This window comes from Scyliorhinus canicula, chromosome 15 (assembly GCF_902713615.1).
Source record: "Scyliorhinus canicula chromosome 15, sScyCan1.1, whole genome shotgun sequence".
NCBI lineage: Eukaryota > Metazoa > Chordata > Chondrichthyes > Carcharhiniformes > Scyliorhinidae > Scyliorhinus > Scyliorhinus canicula.
Window position 1 is genome coordinate 139,871,181 of NC_052160.1, and position 20,933 is coordinate 139,892,113.

Consider the following 20,933-nt stretch of genomic DNA (forward strand, 5'->3'; position numbering starts at 1 on the left):
GAGTGCTGGGGAGCCATTTAAATAGTGAGCCCCACTGAGGGCAGAGATTAGGAGGTGGTGGGGTGAGCGAATCAGAGGCAGGTCGCCATGGGCAAGGTTTGAAACTTGTGGGGGGGAAAAATTCCCTTGAAGAGGTTGAATACACGGCGAGTTTTCTCACCAACAGTGCTAGCGGGATTCTCCCTAGTTTTCCCGTCGAGACCCACACTAATACCGGAAAATTCTGCCCATTAAATGTTCACTCAAAAGTTTGCAAATTGACAGAATTCTGTTGCCCCAGGCAGCTGTGGATATTCTGCCGTTGAATATATTCATGGCTGAGATCGATACATGATTGAACTCCAAGGGAATCATGGGATATGGGGATTGGCGGGAATGTGGAGCTGAGGCCAAAGATCAGCAATGATCTTATTGAATCAGCAATGATCTTATTGAATCAGCAATTATGTCATTGAATCAGCAATGATTTTATTGAATCAGCAATGATGTCATTGAATCAGCAATTATATCATTGAATCTGCAATTATGTCATTGAATCAGCAATGATTTTATTGAATCAGCAATGATGTAATTGAATCAGCAATGATGTCATTGAATCAGCAATGATCTTATTTAATGGTGGAACAAGCTAAAGGGGCTGTATGGCCTATGGCTACTTCTATTCCTTCTTAATAGTCTCGGTCAGGGACTATATGTTGAACTGGCGTATAAAACAACTCAATTTCTTCGGCCTCCATGTTTTTGCATGTACTCGGTGTACAGCCAAAACTCCCTTTTCAGCCAGGACGTGCTATATTCTTATCAGTAGCCCCAATTTTTCGCCCTACAAATGGATGTTTTACTTAGCGGTATTTTGTAATTGGACACAAGGAGATCAAGCAGACGATACAGACTGTGTTGCTAAGGTGCACGGGAGTTTCATACTGAGCAGACAGCCACTTATATTTGTGATTCCCTTTTGAGGGCTCAAGAAGGTACAAACTGAAAATTCTCTATCTCTGCGGGACAGGTGGACAAGGTCAAGACAGCCTATGGAATGCTTCCCTTTATTGGGCGAGGGATTGAATACAAAAGCAGGGATGTAACGCTGGAATTGTATAAAAAGCTGGTTTGGCCACAGCTGGAGTTGTCTGTCCAGTTCTGGTCACCACATCACAGGAAGGACATGATCGCTCCGGAGAGATTCCAGAGGATATTTCCGGGGATGTTGCCGGGGTCTGAAACTTGCGAGGAGAGATTGGACAGGCTAGAGTTTTCCTTCGAACAGAGGAGGCTACACGGTGACTTAATTGAGGTGGGATTAAAATGAGCGGCTGGTTTCTTTTTTCTCGTTTTTGGCCGGAACAGAGACGATGGGCTGAATGGCCTCTTCCTGCGCAGTAACCTTTCTGTGGTTCTGTGGTTCCTACCCATCGGTATCGGCCGAAACTGCCATTAATCCGTGAAATGCTATTGAAGGCATCTTAATCTATTGGTCCCTAACTATTATATTTTACCTCTTCAAATACACAGAAAACAGAGGCTGTTCCACTAGGTTGTCGTTTATCATGTTGTCAAACACAGGCGTAGCTCCACCGTTTGCGAGCGCTGGGTATGCCAGACCAAGAATCCCATCAAATGGAGCATATCCAAAATTACTTCCTGGTTCAATTTCACTCAGGCCCAACTCTTGATGTGGAATCGATATGCCGGCAACCTTGGGAAGGAGAAAATAGAAAGAAAAATAGTGGATTGATTGCAGAAGCACTGTGTGACCGAGCTGACAATTGACTCCATCCATTAGCCTGCTGACTGACCCCTTCTCAATATAGTTTTGGCAATTTGTGCCTCGCTCAAATTGCTCACAAGGCGAGATCACTTCTAATCGAGAAGAGAGGCATTAACTTGCACAGCGATGCTATTCTGCAACACAAACATGGGGCACATTTCATTTGTTCTAATTTTACTCTTCCATTCTCCATCTTCCCATATGGCTCAGAATCAGACTGAATAGTCAATACGGAAGGGGGAATGAAATCTGGAACATCATTTACTGCCTTGTGACACAGCAGCTGAGAATCCAGGGCACACAATTATACTAATAACAATATCAAATAAAAACAGAAAACGCTGGATCAACTCAGCAGGCCTGGGAGCACCTGTGGAGAGAGAATCAGAGTTAACCTTTCGGGTCCTGTTCTGTAGAACAGTCAATTCGACCGGAAGCGTTAACTCTGTGTCTCTCTGCACAGACGCTGCCAGACCTGCTGAGTTTATCCAGCATTTTCTGTTTTCATTTCAGAGTTCCAGCAGCTGCAGCTTTTTGCTTTTATCTCAGAAGTATATTACCTGGTCAGTTGAAGAAGGTTTGGCTTTGGATGGGTGAGCTAAGCTGAGTAATGTTCTAGTTTTCTTTTTGTTTAACCGGCGATGTTGGTTTAAATCAGTTGACTGTGATACGGCCCACCCATACGTTACCCAGTTACATTGCAGACTGCAACACATACTTTTACACAAGTACATTGTGCTATGAAACTACCAATGAAAATAATTATGAAAATTAAGCTCAATGCGTATTGTAGCCTTAATTTAAAATATTAGTTAGTGAACTGAAAATACATTGAACTCTGATGAATAGTGAAACTTTATTACAGGATAGAGAGTTACATTACTATCCTGGAGCTAAGGTCTCATTCTATATTTTTTAAATATAAAATGTATCTATATAAATCAGAATGGTTAATTGCTAAAATCTTTAAAACTGGAAAAAGGCTTTACAATGACGGAAGCCATTGCTGGCTATGACTCAAACACTAGGAACTTCCTGACATTCACAACAACTACAGTCTCACCACCTCTGTAGGCATCTAAACCCTGTTTTTGCATGCAGACACTAAACTCCAAAGTGATTGTATAAAGGTAATTTGCATTTCTAAGGCCTCAACTAGCCAATGGAGACTACCTGACTAATGGGACCAAGAACGCTGAAATCGCCTTTGAAATTATTAATGGTTGAAACGTTGACCATTTCAAGAATCTAGGCAAAAAATTGTACACCCCTTATCTAAACCAAGGTGGAGAAGGGAGAGTCATATTAAATGGTGCCTTCTCCACACCCCACATCCTCCCTTTCTGGGAGAACCAACTATCCTGCCTTGTGGATCTGCAAAGGCAATCTGCTATCTTCTATCAGCCAAACAACACCATGTCCATGTCTTGTTTCCACAGGAACGTCCGAACTGTACAAGTGCCACAAGACTGAACCATCTTTATGTGCCTATTCCCATCATGGTAGGCATCGTTACTGGAAAAGTCTATTATCCAGCATCTGGTTTCAACCTGCCGACCCTGTGAAAGTGTACACCATTGGACTTTGATTCTGAAATTGGACTTAGTGAAACAATAATTCTCACCTTCTCTGTTGTCTTTACCCTGTATCTCTTTCTTCTCCTCATCCCTCTTTTATTGTATGAATGTACCGGGGGCTAGATAGCGACATCCCCTCCCTCGTTTTGAGTGTGTGTAAAATGAACAAATCCCTTTGAGTTCACCCTATGTCGGGTTTGCTGTGGGGCTATGAGTAGACGTTGAATCTCACCAAAACCGAGGAGTTGGGAAACATACCACTATTTACAAAAGGGGAAATCAAAAAACAAAAACACCTATCTGATTATGTTCGGGTGGTGAGAAGAGAAATTAGGGCTGTCAAAATTAAACTCCCCCCTCGTCCTCAGCTTAGGACTGCTGCCGGAACCCCCAATAAGTGGAAATTGTTTCCTGGTTTGGGTGAATGTCTAAAATGAACACTGTTCCAATTTCTGTGACATTGTACTTCAGGTGCATTTTGCAACCAGTCTTTGTGGTGCCTCAGGTCGTAACAGTCGGGCCTCTCAGTTAGAGGGTTGTGAGTTTAAGTTCCCCTCCAGCAATCCAGCACAAAGATTTGGCCTGGTGCTCTGGCCCAGTACTGAAGGAGGAATTTGCTGTTGGAGGTGCCATTTCTTGAATGAGACAAGAGCCAGTCTGTTCTCTCAATTGATGTAAAAGACAGCTTGGCACCACGTTGAAGAACATAGGAACTTTGGAATTGGGAGAAGGAGCAGTCCATTCGGCCCATTGAACCTGCTCTACCATTCAATTAAATTGCGATTGATCATTTACCTTTCCCACCACTTCCCCAATATTCCTACATCCCGTGATGTCATTCGTATCTAATCTGTTGATTCCTGTCTCGAACACGCTCTGTGACTGAGCTTCCACAACCCTCTGGGGTAGAGTCTTCAGTGGCTGCCTGCCCCTTATTCTGAGACTGCGTCTCCTGTCACTAGACTCACCAGCCAGGAGAAAACATCCTCTTCACACCTACGAACAGCTTGGGAGAACTCCCTGGTGCCTTGGATAATATTAACCTTCAATCAACTTCACAAAGGAAAGTACCCAGTTATTATCGTGTTGCTGTTTATGGGAGCTTGCTGTCTGTGTATTGAGTGCTGCTTTTACTTTATGACATTACTTCATTATTTTAAGACACTTTGGGATATGCTCTGAGTTCTTGAAAGGTGGTATATAAATGTAAGCCTTTCCTTCTTTTGGACTGTTGTCATGTGAGAGTATCTTTAAGAAATAGGTGTTTATAAATGGATGTGTATATAAATATCTGCAGTGAGAGTATCTTTAAGAAATGGGTGTTTCTTACTGCAGTGATGTCAGAGAGTGGGTGGAGCTGGGCGCTGCAGGGTGTGTTTTAGTTTCGTTTTCAGTGTTGGAGCTGAAGCCAGACAAAGCAGGTGTACTGCTGTTCTCTCTGCCATGAAAAGGCTATCTCTTGATCATTTGGTGAATTCAGAATTATAAATGTTCTCAATAGTGAACGTAAACATAATGTGCTTCTGTTAAAAGATGTTTCTTTTGTCTTCTGGATGTTGTTTGGGAAGTTATTAAGGATTACTTAGTGTTGTATTCTTTGGGGGTTGTATTTGAATTAATGGTTGCTAAGATGTTCACTGTATGTTTTAAAAAGGTTAATTTGAGTTCATAGAATAAACATTGTTTTGCTTTAAAAAATACTTCTCCATTTCTGCTGTACCACACCTGTAGAGTGGGCCATGTGCTCCCCATACCACAATCTATTAAAAGTTGTGGGTCAGGGGAATTCCATGATACACTTTGGGGTTCTCTAAACCCTGGACCATAACACTGACAGTACAATGCTGTATGAAGAAATGCAGGTTGGGTGTATTGGCCATACTAAATTGCTCCTAAGTGTCCAAAGGTTAGGTGAGGTCACGGGGATGTGGAATTGGGACTAGGTAGGTACCCTTTCGAAGTATCGGTGCAGACTCAATGGGCTGAATGGCCTCCTTCTACACCGTAGGGATTCTATGGTTCTATGAATGTTACTTTATTCAATTAACATGGGATGACGCTAATACACATTGAAGACTGAACATTGAGACAAAATCATTGCAAAACTGATGTCCAGGGGTAACTTGGAGATGAGGTGCTCAATGCATATTGGTAACGTATTGTTCACTACTTACATTCACTGTATCATATCCAAAATATCCAGATAGACTGCCAGAGCCATAAGATATACTGAACTTTTTTCCATTTGAACTGAATGTTGAGGATTGAGAGGGATCAAATTTTGGATGGTTATCTGAAAGAGATAAAGGAATCATCACCTATTACTTCAGAATTTAGGTCCAATAGAAAGTCATTTGAGTTTGAATTTTAAAAACATGCTCTAATCAAGTAATCACGTGTTATCTTCACTTACCACATGATGTACTGTAACAGTAAACTGATGGGACCCAAAGGTTGGATGAACCAGTATCAAACAGGACAGTGAAGCTCTGGGGTGGGGTACCCACAGTAATGGATCCGTAGTAGTAGGTCTAAACAGTGATTTGAAAAACAAGAACAGGATTTTATTTCCATGAATTCAAGGCTAACGACCAGAGCTGAAACCAAAGATCTCCATAAAAAACACCAAAACAGTTCATTTTCTGATGAGCTCTTGCGCTTATCAAAGTGATGATCAAGCTTTGTGGTACCTGCCTGTGGTACCATGGTGAATGTGGAGATGGAGGGTGAGATTCTCCCATCGGGAGACTAAGTCCCGACGGCAGAGTGAAAATCGGAGTGTTTCACTCTGGCGTCGGAGGCCGCTCCTCGCCCCCTATTCTCCCAACCCCGGGGGGGCTAGGAGCGGCGCCGCATCATTTACGCGCGTCGGGCCTTGGCGCCGCGTAAATGCGCCGCCGCGTAAATGACGTCACCCGTGTATGCGCAGGTTGGCCGGCGCCAATCTGCGCATGCACGATCGCGGGCCAGACCCCCTTTGAGCCCCCCCCTCCACCCCCCCGCCCACAGGCCGCCTCCTCCAGCATTCCCGCGCTGTTCCAGCCGGCAGTGAGCAGGTGTGGGCGGTATCTCACTACCTCTGATAAAAATCAACATTCTATTTGCTTTCCTTGATAAGTATGTACCTGTCAGGCAGGGAGGAAGTTGTCGAGCAAGGGAGCCGTGGTTTACTAAGGAAGTTGAAGCACTTGTCAAGAGGAAGAAGAAGGCTTATGTTAGGATGAGACATGAAGGCTCAGTTAGGGCACTTGAGAGTTACAAGTTAGCCAGGAAGGACCTAAAGGGAGAGTTAAGAAGAGCGAGGAGAGGACACGAAAAGTCGTTGGCGGATAGGATCAAGGAAAACCCTAAGGCTTTCTATAGGTATATCAGGAACAAAAGAATGACTCGAGTAAGATTAGGGCCAATCAAGGATAGTAGTGGAAAGTTGTGTGTGGAATCAGAGGAGATAGGGGAAGCATTAAATGGATATTTTTCGTCAGTGTTTACACTGGAGAAAGACAATGTTGTCGAGGAGAACACTCAGGTTCAGTCGACCAGGCTAGATGGAATTGAGGTTCAAAAGGAGGAGGTGTTAGCAATTTTAGAAAATGTCAAAATAGACAAGTCCCCTGGGCCAGATGGGATTTATCCTAGGATTCTCTGGGAAGCCAGGGAGGAGATTGCTGAGCCTTTGTCCTTGATCTTTATGTCGTCTTTGTCGACAGGAATAGTGCCGGAAGACTGGAGGATAGCAAATGTTGTCCCCTTGTTCAAGAAGGGGAGTAGAGACAACCCTGGTAATTATAGACCTGTGAGCCTTACTTCGGTTGTGGGTAAAATGTTGGAAAAGGTTATAAGAGATAGGGTTTATAATCATCTTGAAAAGAACAAGTTGATTAGCGATACTCAACACGGTTTTGTGAAGGGTAGGTCATGTCTCACAAACCTTATTGAGTTTTTTGAGAAGGTGACAAAACAGGTGGATCAGGGTAAAGCTGTTGATGTGGTGTATATGGATTTCAGTAAGGCGTTTGATAAGGTTCCCCACGGTAGGCTATTGCAGAAAATAAGGAAGTATGGAATTGAAGGTGATTTAGCGGTTTGGATCAGTAATTGGCTAGCTGAAAGAAGACAGAGGGTGGTGGTTGATGGCAAATGTTCATCCTGGAGTTCAGTTACTAGTGGTGTACCGCAAGGATCTGTTTTGGGGCCACTGCTGTTTGTAATTTTTATAAATGACCTGGAAGAGGGTGTAGAAGGATGGGTTAGTAAATTTGCAGATGACACGAAGGTCGGTGGAGTTGTGGATAGTGCTGAAGGATGTTATAGGATACAGAGGGACATAGATAAGCTGCAGAGCTGGGCTGAGAGGTGGCAGATGGAGTTTAATGCGGAAAGGTGTGAGGTGGTTCACTTTGGAAGGAGTAACAGGAATGCAGAGTACTGGGCTAATGGCAAGATTCTTGGTAGTGTAGATGAACAGAGAGATCTCGGCATCCAGGTACATAAATCCCTGAAAGTTGCCACCCAGGTTAATAGGGCTGTTAAGAAGGCACATGGTGTGCTAGCCTTTATAAGCAGGGGGATTGAGTTTCGGAGCCACAAGGTCATGCTGCAGCTGTACATAACTCTGGTGCGGCCACACCTGGAGTACTGCGTGCAGTTCTGGTCACCACATTATAGGAAGGATGTGGAAGCTTTGGAAAGGGTTCAGAGGAGATTTACTAGGATGTTGCCTGGTATGGAGGGAAGGTCTTACGAGGAAAGGCTCAGGGAATTGAGGTTGTTTTCGTTAGAGAGGAGAAGGCTGAGAGGTGACTTAATAGAGACATATAAGATAGTCAGAGGGTTAGATAGGGTGGACAGTGAGAGTCTTTTTCCTCGGATGGTGATGACCAACACGAGGGGACATAGCTTTAAATTGAGGGGTGAGAGATATAGGACAGATGTCAGAGGCAGTTTCTTTTCTCAGAGAGTAGTAGGGGTGTGGAACGCCCTGCCTGCAATAGTAGTAGACTCGCCAACTTTAAGGGTATTTAAGTGGTCACTGGATAGACATATGGATGAAAATGGAATAGTGTAGGTCAGATAGGCTTCAGATGGTTTCACAGGTCGGCGCAACATCGAGGGCCGAAGGGCCCGTACTGCGCTGTAGTGTTCTATGTTCTATGTTCTAATCATTGGCTATGCCCATAGATTGACTTTATGGCCAGGATTTTACAGATTGTGAGATTTCCCAATGCCCTTCACTCATAAGGAAGTCCCGCCTTCGGGATTTGTCGTCTAACCCGATTGGCTGGCAGCTCTCTTGGCCCTGCAGCGCCAGAAGATGAAGTGGACACAAGTGGAATTACAGGTGTTGCCTGTGGGCCTTTCTCCCAGGAGTGCAGGTAAAGGTGCTTTTCCAGGCTCTCACAGTGGGGGAGCATTGGGAGGCCCAGGCGGCTGGACAGTGGGGGATTGGGGTGTTGGGGGAGAGACCGTGGGGGGGGGGGGGGGGAGAAAGGTCCACTGGCCACGAACCTTAAGGGGGTGGGCGTGCCCAACGTTAGAAAGGGGGTTCTATTGAAGGCCCCCACCTACCCACGCAAGGCCTAAACTCAATTATTTTGGGGCTTCTCCCATAACCCAGCATAAAATCACTGAAAGGATGGGACGAAGGGGGGAGCTTAGCGGGAAGCACACTCACGCTGTTTCACACCTATCCCCCTGTCTAAAACCTGCTGGTGGGTGAGTGTGAAATTCAGGCTAATACGATTCATGTACCGAGATGCCCAGGTCTCCCTGTACCACTGAGTTATGCAAACTCTCTCCATTTAAATAGTACTCCGCTTTTCTAATCTTCCTGCCATTTCCCGCATTATACTCACCTGTCAAACTCTTGCCCACTCAATTAACCTGCTCCGTCCATTTGCAGACACGTTACTGTCCTTCCTACCGAGGTGTCATCAGCACATTTAGCCCTTATACACTCGGGCACTTCATCAAACCATTGATGTAAATTGTGAATAGTTGAGGATCCAGCACTGGTCCCTCTGGTCTTCCGCTAATTCCAGTTTATCAATCTGAACAAGACTGAGGGTTTTGGCCAAAGTACAGGCTTGGAGGGCCGAAGGGCCTGTTCCTTTGCTGTATTGTTCTTTGTTCTTTGTTAAGACCCATTTATCCCCGCTCTCTGCTTCCTGTTTGCAACCAATCCTCCATCCACGCCGATATGTTATCCCCTCCACCATGTGCTCTTATTTTGTTCAGTGAGCTTCGAGGTGGTACCTTATCAAATACCTTTCAGAAATCCCCCTTTAACCACTTTGAATATTATATTGTCAAAAAACTCTGATAGATCAGTTAACCATGATTTCCCTTTCACAGAACCATATTGGCTTTGCCTGATCAATTCCTGATTTACATGTCACCTCCTTAATAATGGATTCTGACACTTCCGTAACACAGACATCAGTTAGACCCACTGGCCCAGTTTCCTGCTTCCCACCTTGCCCTGTTATTGAATTAGATCTGTTGCAGCAGCTATTTTCCAGACTGCTGGAACCTTTCCAGAGTTGATGAAACTTAGGACGATTATAGCTAATGAACCTGCAACCTGTGCTCCCAATTCTTTTAAGACTCTAGGATGTAGACCATCTGGCCCGGTGACTTACCTCATCATTTTCAAATATCTTTGGGAGGTTCGCTAAGTTCTCTGCCATAAAGATAGACACAAAGTAGAACCATCGAACCACTAAAAGAGCACCTTACCCAGGCCCACTCTCCCCCCCCCCCCCCCCCCCCCCTCCACCCTCCCAACCCTCCCCCGCTCTAATCTGCACATCCCTAGACACAAAGAGGCAATTTTGCACGGCCACTCCAGCTAACCTGCATTCCTTTGGACTGTGGGGAGGAAACTGGAGCACCCGGAGGAAACCCACACAGACACGGGGACAACGTGCAAATTCCACACAGACAGTAATCCAAGGTCGGAATTGAACCGTGTCCCTGGCTCTGAGGCCCCCTGAATAGCTAGATGTGGAGGATACTCAGCCTCTGCTGAAACACATTCCCTTTGACATATGAAGTAACCATAGGTGTTTTAATTCTTTCTAAAGTGGAATGTCTTCATACTTACATTCAAGGAATTCAGAAGTGGTTCATTTCCCATCTGAGCTGGTAAATCTGGGAACAACGCTCGGTATTTCAAGGCTGGATCGTACCTGTGAGTTTCTAGGAAATGCTTCAGCTCCCCGCGCTCCTCCAGGACGTCTCGCATAGACTTTCCCCTGTGTAAAGGCATTCTGAAATGATAAAGAGTGAATAGGTGTGATGATCACTGAAGTAGTCATACCGTTTGATCTTCCTTCTGGTTTGAACATCTCAGCTCACAAACACACCATCAAAGCAGCAACAGTAAGTCAATCCATGTGGCGTTTTACTAAACTCAACAAGTTCAAATAGATCACAGGTAGGATTTTCTTAATCAATTCCTGAATGGGCAAATCCTGTGAAATTATTGGAAGATAGTAGGTGCCTGATGTATGCAATGGTGCAAGCATTGGCTGATATCAATTTGATTGGATTTGGATTGGTTTATTGTCACGTGTACCGAGGTACAGTGAAAAGTATTGTTCTGCGGCAGCTCAAACAGATCATTCCGTACATGAAAATACACAGTTGCTAGTTTAACAACAAACCTGTGGAGACACTCAGAGAGCTGGATGCAGAGCAGTGAAAGGATTAACCACTTCATGTTGCTTCTTGCTGTGAGGTTGTGGAAAACTGTAACCGGCTGACGTGATTCGCACAATTTCTTCAATTGTGCTGGAGACGGACGCAGCCTGGGTGTTTTTATACCTGTGACTAATCAATGATTTGCTTCTCACCTTCACTGCTGAAGGCCGTGATATCTCAAGCTAAAAATTTGTTCCATTCTTATACAAATAAAATAGCATCAAAATATTTAAGTAGCTCTTAACCTCAAACAAAAGGCTGAGGTCAAGCAATATAAGAAATAAGATAAACTGCGTAATAATAGAACAATTAGTCTCATGACATTTTTGAGAACGCTCTCAGAATGCATAACACGAGGCAACCTTAGCGAGAAGCAACACGTGGTTAATCATGGACAGCCCCATGGAGTAATTCCTGGCAGATTCACTTGAACAAGTGGCCAATCCTTGGACAACTCTGGAAAATTCTCTCTGATGCTTGGAAGCAAATTAAAAAGTTCCGGGAAGCCTTGATAATCCTTGGCTCATTATCGCAACTAAAATTCAACTGACCGCCAAGACTGGAAACATCTTGTTTCTCTCAGTAATGCGGCTTATTTGACTTTAAAGATTGTAGTGACTGCCTATGGAATCACAGATAGAATCATGATCCAACACACCAGGAGGCCACTCGCCCCATCCTGGTTGTGCTTGCCCCTTGGGAAGAGCTATCCAATCAGTCGCATTCCCCATCACTTTCTCCTCTGCTTTCTAATTTTTCCTTTTCAAGTACAAATTCCCTGTTGAAGGTTACTATTGGATAAGCTTCCGTTGTACTTTCAGTCAGTGCATTCTCGAATATAACAACTTTCTCTGTAATTTTTTTCCCAAGGTTCCTCTGGTTGTTTTTCCAATGGCCTCAGATTTGTGTCCTATTGTTATTGAACCTTCTGTCTGTGGAAACAACTCCTCGTTATTTATTATACCAAAACTATTCTTCATTTTGAAACCTTCCATCAAATCCCCCTCTTCATTATCTCTGTTCTGAGGAAAGAAGCTTTTCTATTCTCTTCACAGAATTGAAGTCCTTCATTCTTGTTCCAATTCAACACAATCTCCTCTCCACCCCCTGCACGGCCTTTATAACGTGTGGTACAAGGAACTGAACCTAATATTCCAGGTGAGGCCCAACCAGTGTTTTATAAAGCTTTGTTACCATCCCAGTTGATGGAGGGGAAGATCCCAGAATGTAACCACGGCTCAGGGGCCGGATTCTCCGTTTCAGAAACTAATGTTGATGCTGGGAGAGAATCGGTGGATTCTACCACAGCAACATTGACGCCGCTCCTGGGCCAATTAATGGGCTAAAACAGGCGCCACGTGGAACACAATCAATTCCAATGAGGTGTTGGATTCGCCGGGGTGGGGATTGACACTCGTGAGGCTGACAGAGGTCATGAGCGCCGTGGGCCAGATGCCAGGACCAGCCAACAGTGCCATAAAAACCTGCACGACCTCCTGAGGGCAGCCAAGGTGACAAGGCAGCACTGTGCCTCTAACACAACCCCCCCCGTTCAAATACCCATAAACCTCCCCTCCCCCACCCACCGGGCGACCGAACCCCCACCTTGCTCCACCTGCCAGCACCCATACCGGCCGCCATGGCTGGGTGCCCTGGCCACGAAGGCTGCCAGCTACCCACCCCTGTGCTGCATGCACCACTGAACATCTAGTTCTTGACTAGTTAAAATAATTTATTATGAAACAACTACATGGTAAAGATAACTGGAATAAATATATAACAAACTACTTGCACAAACTAACTATTCTAGAGCTACTGGAAAATACGTCTGTCCACCAAGGCGACTTACGCCCAACACCCCGAGGCACAGAGTCACATGGTAGGTTTACACTGACACCTGGTGTTCGGAGGTCATGTACAATATTGCATACAGAATTGCTTATGCATATCATCACAGATAGCAGTGAGGAAAAGGACTTGGACAGCGTGGTGCCAACTATGGGCGCCATTCAGACCAACACCGCAAGGGTGACGTCCGTGGTGGAGGCCTTGTGGGCGAAGGTATCGACCATGGATCAAGATGTCCAAGGCCTGGGGCAGTCTGTGTGGGCAGTGTTCGAGGCCCAGGACAGGGCTGCTCTGTCACAGGGAGGCAGGTACCAGGACCAGCTGGACATTGCACTCCAGAGTGTGGCCCAGTCACAGCAGGCCATGGCTGAGGGCATTGGTGGCATTGCCCAGGTGCTGGCCGATGTGGCACAGACCCAGAGGGAGATGGTCCACTCCCTGTGCTCCATGGCCGCGAGCATGCAGACCCTGGTTGAGACCAGAGCGGGCCTCCAGGTCTGGTCGCGCCAGGTGGTGGAGGAGCTCAGGGGATAGCTCCGCTCGCACCCCCATCCCATTGAATAGCCCTGGCACCAGCAGTCAACCTGAGGGAGGAGGAGGTGATGGGCCTGTGCCGGTAACTCCCGCAGGGCAGGTGCCGGAACACCGCAGCACCTCGGACTCTCCGTCTCCTGTCCCTGGCGCATCCGATGGGCAGTGAGCTGAATATGGTGGCAGCACGCCACCTGGGTCACCCGAGCAGCAGCCGAGCTCATCCCGCCCACGTCGCCCAAGAAGATTCCTGCCAAAGGGATCGCAGGGCGGGAATTGCAACAGGCCACCTCCACTCCTCATGTACCACCTGAGAATCCACCTGGGCAAAGCGTTAGGGCCCGTAAGGCCAGAAAGGTAGACACCAGTTAATTTAGCATTGGTGCAGCACAAACTATAGTGTTATGGACTAGGGCACAAACCTGTATATATATATATGTTCACCGTTGCACAATAAACACATGGAATCACAGAATCATAGAATCTCCACCATGCAGAAGGAGACTATTCGGCCCATCAAATCTGTTCCAGCCCTTGGAAAGAGCACCCGACTTTAGTCCACACCTCCACCCTATCCCAGTAACCCAGTAACACCACCTAATATTTTGGACACCAAGGGGCAATTTAGCATGACCAATCCACCGAATGCACATCTTTGGACTGAGAGAGTAAACCCAAGGCAGACACGACGAGAAGGTGCCAAAACACCATAGACAGTCATGCAAGACTGGAGCTGAACCCGAGTCCCTGGAGCTGTGAGGCAGCAGTGCTCGCCACCGTGCCACATGTTCACCATGTTTCAATCTGCCTTGGTGTTAACTGCAGAAGGTTGAGGGATGGGCTGGGCTGGCTGCAGAGGGGGTAGATGGGGGTGGGGCAGATATGATCAGACGTTGGGATTGGGCGTGGGCCATGGACCCCAGTTCACCCAGAGCTCACCGCTCGAGTGCCCCACCCCCACCCCCTCCTCTTTTCTGCTATCCTCTTCAGACTTCTAAAACCAACTGCTTTAGCACAGCTTTTTCTCTCATTACCAATCTCCAACCTCCCAGAAATTCAGCCAAAACTAAAACCTAAAAGCTTTTCTACCTCACAAGGTCCCAGTTGCTAAGCAACACCTGCTAATTCTATTTATTTTTCACACTGTAACCCTCTCTAAGCACCATTGAATCTCAGTTGTAAATTAAAATCAACCCCTCCCACATGCAAACACCTTTGCCCAACATGAATCTAACTATAGGTATTACTCCAGTTACAGAAACATTAAATTAAATTAAAACATAGAACTTCTTTCTTTTTGTGCTCCAATCCTTAATTAAGAACATAAGAACTAGGAGCAGGAATAGGCCATCTGGCCCCTCGAGCCTGCTCCGCCATTCAGTGAGATCTTAGCTGATCTTTTGTGGACTCAGCTCCGCTTTCCGGCCCGAACACCATCACCCTTAATCCCTTTATTCTTCAAAAAACTATCTATCTTTATCTTAAAAACATTTAATGAAGGAGCCTCAACTGCTTCACTGGGCAAGGAATTCCATAGATTCACAACCCTTTGGGTGAAGAAGTTCCTCCTAAATTCAGTCCTAAATCTACTTCCCCTTATTTTGAGCTACGCCCCCTAGTTCTGCTTTCACCCGCCAGTGGAAACAATCTGCCCGCATCTATCCTATCTATTCCCTTCATAATTTTATATGTTTCTATAAGATCCTCCCTCATCCTTCTAAATTCCAATGAGCACAGTCCCAGTTTACTCAACCTCTCCTCATAATCCAACCCCTTCAGCTCTGGGATTAACCTAGTGAATCTCCTCTGCACACCCTCCAGCGCCAGTACGTCCTTTCTCAAGTAAGGAGACCAAAGCTGAACACAATACTCCAGGTGTGGCCTCACTAACGCCTTATACAATTGCAGCATAACCTCCTTAGTCTTAAAGTCCATCCCTCTAGCAATGAAGGACAACATTCCATTCGCTTTCTTAACCACCTGTTGCACCTGTAAACCAACTTTTTGCGGCTCATGCACTGGCACACCCAGGTCTCTCTGCACAGCAGCATGTTTTAATATTTTATCATTTAAATAATAATCCCTTTTGCTGTTATTCCTACCAAAATGGATAACCTCACATTTGTCAACATTGTATCTGCCAGACCCGAGCCCATTCACTTAACCTATCCGAATCCCTCTGCAGACTTCCGGTATCCTCTGCACTTATTGCTTTACCGCTCATCTTAGTGTCATCTGCAAACTTGGACACATTGCCCTTGGTCCCCAACTCCAAATCATCTATGTAAATTGTGAACAATTGTGGGCCCAACACTGATCCCTGAGGGACACCACTAGCTACTGATTGCCAACCAGAGAAACACCCATTAATCCCCACTCTTTGCTTTCTATTAATTAACCAATCCTCTATCCATGCTACTATTTTACCCTTAATGCCATGCATCTTTATCTTATGCAGCAACCTTTTGTGTGGCACCTTGTCAAAGGCTTTCTGGAAATCCAAATATACCACATCCATCGGCTTCCCATTATCTACCGCACTGGTAATGTCCTCAAAAAATTCCACTAAATTAGTTAGGCACGACCTGCCCTTGATGAACCCATGCTGCATCTGCCGAATGGGACAATTTCCGTCCAGATGCCTCGCTATTTCTTCCTTGATGATAGATTCCAGCATCTTCCCCACTACCGAAGTTAAGCTCACTGGCCTATAATTACCCGCTTTCTGCCTACCCCCTTTTTTAAACAGTGGTGTCACGTTTGCTAATTTCCAATCCGCCGGGACCACCCCAGAGTCTAGTGAATTTTGGTAAATTATCACTAGTGCATTTGCAATTTCCCTAGCCATCTCTTTTAGCACTCTGGGATGCATTCCATCAGGGCCAGGAGACTTGTCTACCTTTAGTCCCATTAGCTTGCCCATCACTACCTCCTTAGTGATAACAATCATCTCAAGATCCTCACCTGTCATAGCCTCTTTTCTATCAGTCACTGGCATGTTATTTGTGTCTTCCACTGTGAAGGCCGACCCAAAAAACCTGTTCAGTTCCTCAGCCATTTCCTCATCTCCCATTATTAAACCTCCCTTCTCATCCTCTAATGGACCAATAATTAATTAATAAAGCCAAGCCTCCCACCTACTTTTATTAACTGTCCTGTCCAAACCGTTCCACTATCTTCACAGATTTGTATATCGTCATCTCCAGATCACTCCAATAAAAGCAAAATCCTGCGGATGCTGGAAATGAGAAATAAAAACAGAAAATGCGGGAAAATTCAGCGGTTTTGGCGGCATTTTCTGCCTTATCCCCGATCACTCTGCTCCTGCTCTCCTTTAAGGATTCTGCCATTTACTTTATACTGTCTCTCCTCGATCCTCTTTATCCACAGATGTGCAGATTGGTTGGATTGGCCATTTCTAAATTGTCCCGTAGTGACCCAAGGTGAGGTGGGGTTATGGGGGTTGCAGGGGAGGGGCTGGGGGACCCGATGGGCCGAATGCCCTCCTTCTACAATGTCGGGATTTTATGATTCTTACCAAAATGCTTCACTTCACATTTTCCTTTATTAAATCCCATCTGTGATGTTTCTGCCCCTATTCTCCTCATTGTTTACTACGGGCAGGATTTATTGACCACTCCGCCGCGTGTTTTTCGGTGGGGTGGTGGCCCACCAGCGGGATCTACCAGTCCCGCCGTTGTCAACTGGATTTCCCGGTGACTGCACCCCTCACCATCGAGAAAACCGTGCGCCAGTGTTGGACCAAACTTTCCTGCCGACACGAACAGCCGGTAAATCTGGTTCCTTATTTCCGAGTTTGCCAACTTTGCATTTATGGGAGATACAACTGAGTTCAGGTCATTAATATTTTATTTCTTCTTATTATTTTTAAAAATGTTTTGATTGGGGTTTTTTGGCCTGTGCAACAAATATAAATACGAATGGAACAATGAGAATTGTGCAAGAGAGCACGTCGGGAATGCCATTCGAATTATTTACATTGAGATTGGTTTTAACTATTTACGTTGATTTGTCACAGTTTCTTCTTTTTGTTCCTTTGTCCTTTCCTCTCCCCGACAATTTCGCAGGCTTCCATTTCCCTGAGATTGACGAAAGACAGGGATCCGGAGCAGTGTGGGCCGTACAGCCTGATATCGTGATTGAATGTAGACACCAAGTTGTTGGTGAAGGTGTTGGCTTCGCGAATCGAGGACTGTGCCCCAGGGGGGGTGAAAGGCAAGGACCAAACGGGTTGCGTGAAAAGGAGGCAGCTGTGTGGAGGCTACTCAGTGTAATTATGATACCTTCAGAGGGACAGGAGGTGTAGGTGGTGGTAGCGATGGACACGGAGAAGCCGTTTTTCCTGGGTGGAGTGGGAATATCTGTGGAAGGTGCTGGGGCGGTTTGTGAACTGGCTCCGGCTTCTGTACAAGGCACCGGTAGCAGTGTGCGGACGATCCGAGTGAGTTGGGGATATTTTGGGCTGCATCAGGGGATGAGGCAGGGGTTCCCGCTCTCCCCGTAACCCTTTGCCTTGGCAATCGAGCCGCTGGCAATGGCACTGAGGGCGTTGAGGGATTGGAGATGGATTGTGCGGGTGGTGCGCTGAGCACAGGGCCTCGCTGTATACAGATGACCTGTTGTTATACATTTCGGACCCACTGGGGGCTTGATGGTGGTTCTGGAGGATTTGGGTGGGTTCTCTGGGCACAAGTTGAACATGGAAAAAAGCAAGGTGTTCCCGATTGAGGTTAGAGGGTGGGAGAGGAGATTCGGAGAGCTGCTGTATAGGTAGTCCGGATGAGTTTTAGATACTTGGGCATTCACGCGGGTTTGGGCACAGTTGCACAAGTTGTCTTTGACCCAGTTGGTGGAGCAGGTGAAGGGGGACTTTAAGGGGTGGGATGTGCAGTCGCTGTCACTGGCGGGAAGGGTGCAGACAGTGAGAATGACGGAGCTGCCAAGGTTTCTGTTCGTGTTTCTGAACCTCCCAATCTTTGTCCCAAAGGCATTCTTTGAAAAGGTCAATGCATTGATTTCTGGGTTTGTGTGGGCGCGGAAGACCCCACGGGTCAGGAGGAGGGTGGGTGTGGTGGGGCGGGAGGGGGGGGAGGCCGGGGTGGTGCGGGCGGCTGGCATTGCTGAATATAATGAACTACTCCTGGGCGGCGAATATTGCAATGGATAGCAAATGGGAAATGGGGGGGTGGCGTCGGCTTGGGGGCATATTGAGGGGGCTTCCTGTCGGGGAACGGACTTAACGCCATTGTTAACAGCGCCTCTGATGTTCTCCCCGGCCAGAAACTCCGTGAGCCCAGTGGTGGTGTCGGCCTTGAGGGTCTGGGAGCGGTGGAGGCAGAATCTGGGGCTAGAGGGGGCCTCGGTGTGGGCACCAATTTGTGACAACCAGAGGTTTATGCTGGGGGGGGGGGGGGGGGGCAGGATGTGAGATTTCTGGGGTGGCAGCTGGCAGGGATTTAGTAATTCAGTGACCTGTTAATAGGGGGCAGATTTGTGAAGTTGGAGGACCTGGAGGAAGAGTATGACTTGCCCGGGGGAACAGCTTTAGGTTTTCATGAGGAGAGAGGTGCCATCCTTTCCCGTATTGCAGCCCCTGGGGTGGCAGGATAAGGTGCTGTTGAAGGGCGATTTGGGTGGGGGGGGGGGGGGGGGAGGGGGGGTGATGCACAATCAATGGACACGTAACGTAGATGAAGTCCGAACGATAGGCTTTAATGCACAAGAAGTGTACCCGGCAGCAGATGTACAGAAGAAAGGCCGACTGCCGGGAAGCACGGGTTCTTATATCCCGCTGCATAGGCGGGGCTACCTACCTATCAGCCAATCGGCTGAGAGGCACATGACTTACCCAGGCCAATGGGCAGCGAGTCCTCTGCACCAATAGCAGCTCACTTCCAGGTACCGTCATACCCCTAGTCATACTGAGAATGTGAAGCAAGGGTTAATAGCTAGAACAGCCAGAATGAATATGGGATATGCTAGTGGAAAATTACAAGTGTACAAGCTTGTTATTGAAGAAGAACAAACTTGCTGAAGTAAGGGAGTTGAATAGCCTTGAGAAACAAGGAAGATGGCCAGGTGACAGGGTATGAAATATGGGAGCCGCTTGCAATTATAACTAGCACCTGCTAATTAAGCTAAGACTGCTACATACTCATGTGCCAATAGATAACTTTAAAGTCTGTATAATTATGTACTGGAACTATTGCAATAACGAATTAATACCAAATTTATGCTTTGTAATGGGGGCGAGCTCAAGTGAATGTAAGAAACAGCCCCTTAAAAAACATATAAAAAAGGGATGTTTTGAGCAATACTTTGGCACTCTCCGAGGTGGTTCTCTGGAATACCTAGAGAGCTGTCCCAATCGCAATAAAGAATATTCTGAAGTACGAACGTGTTCGAGACTGTTTCCTCCGGACAGAGAGACAAGTGAATTAGAGACGCATTCACAATACTACCACAGGGGGAAGGTTGTCTGAGGTCTATAAGGAGGTGATGGATTGGGAGGGGGCCCTGGGGACATAAAGCCTATGTGGGATGAGGAGCTGGGTGGGAGGTGGAGGCTGGGACGTGGGTTGAGGCCCTGCGGAGGGTGAATGCGTCCTCGTTGTGTGCAAGGCTAAACCTCATTCAGTTTAAGGTCATTCTTAGAGCACATATGAAGGCAGCGTGGATAAGTAGCCTTTTTGAGGGAGTAGAGGACAGGTGTGGGCTGAATCACATCCACATGTTTTGGGCATGTCTAAAGCTAAAGGGGTTCTGGCAGGGGTTTGCAGATATAATGTCTGACCTGCTGGGGGTGAAGTTGGCCCCAAGTCGGGAGGTGACGATATTTGGGATGTCGGATGATTCCGGAGCCCAGGGGAGGAGAGAGGCCGATGTTTTGGATTTTGCCCCCCTGATAGCCCGGAGTTGGATCTTACTTGGATGGAGGGGCTCGGAGCTGCTGAAAGCGGGGTGTGTGGCTGAGTCACCTGACAGAATTACTGAGGCTGGAGAAGGTCGCTACCAGCTTGGCCCTGCCTTGGTGGCATTACCCCCTTGGCCCACCATGAGGTCCACCACGTCAGGTTCACGGTTGCTGAGACCACAAATGATCCGTGCGCACATGATTTTTGGCCGCGGGAACAGGGGAATCATGGGAGGACGGAGCATAAAGACTCATTTACATTTATTTACGTCCCCCTGTCGGTGCGGATTGTGGACCTCGCTCACACCGCCAGCGGGGGTTCCGAGCGTGGCATTCAAATTGGCCCCGGGTACCGATCCCAATTTTCCCCCAACGTCCGATTCTTCATCCCATCAGGGAACACATTCCGGGTGCCCGGAATGGAGAATCCGGCTCAAGAAATGTTAATTTGACTGAAAGCTGTATTCAGTGGGTACTTGGTTTGGGAAGAAATATCGGAGATCAGACATTTGTCTAGAAACTGGGCGGCATCTCGTTCACCTCCAATACCAAAAAAAGAGATCAGAGCTATTAA

The 20,933-nt window shown here is 46.7% G+C and overlaps 1 protein-coding gene across 1 annotated transcript in view; it reads right to left on the reverse strand.

Moving 5' to 3' along the window:
• LOC119978187 overlaps positions 1–11,196 on the reverse strand; it is a 92,617-nt gene extending 81,421 nt beyond the window's left edge. Inside the window, exons 1-5 of the mRNA XM_038819617.1 lie at positions 11,010–11,196; positions 10,448–10,613; positions 5,759–5,876; positions 5,520–5,638; positions 1,497–1,696 (exon numbers count right to left, since the gene is read on the reverse strand). Coding sequence (XP_038675545.1) covers positions 1,497–1,696; positions 5,520–5,638; positions 5,759–5,876; positions 10,448–10,613; positions 11,010–11,065 — 659 coding nt within the window. The 5' untranslated portion in view covers positions 11,066–11,196. The remainder of the gene's footprint in view (positions 1–1,496; positions 1,697–5,519; positions 5,639–5,758; positions 5,877–10,447; positions 10,614–11,009) is intronic.
• Positions 11,197–20,933: the final 9,737 nt, after the last annotated feature.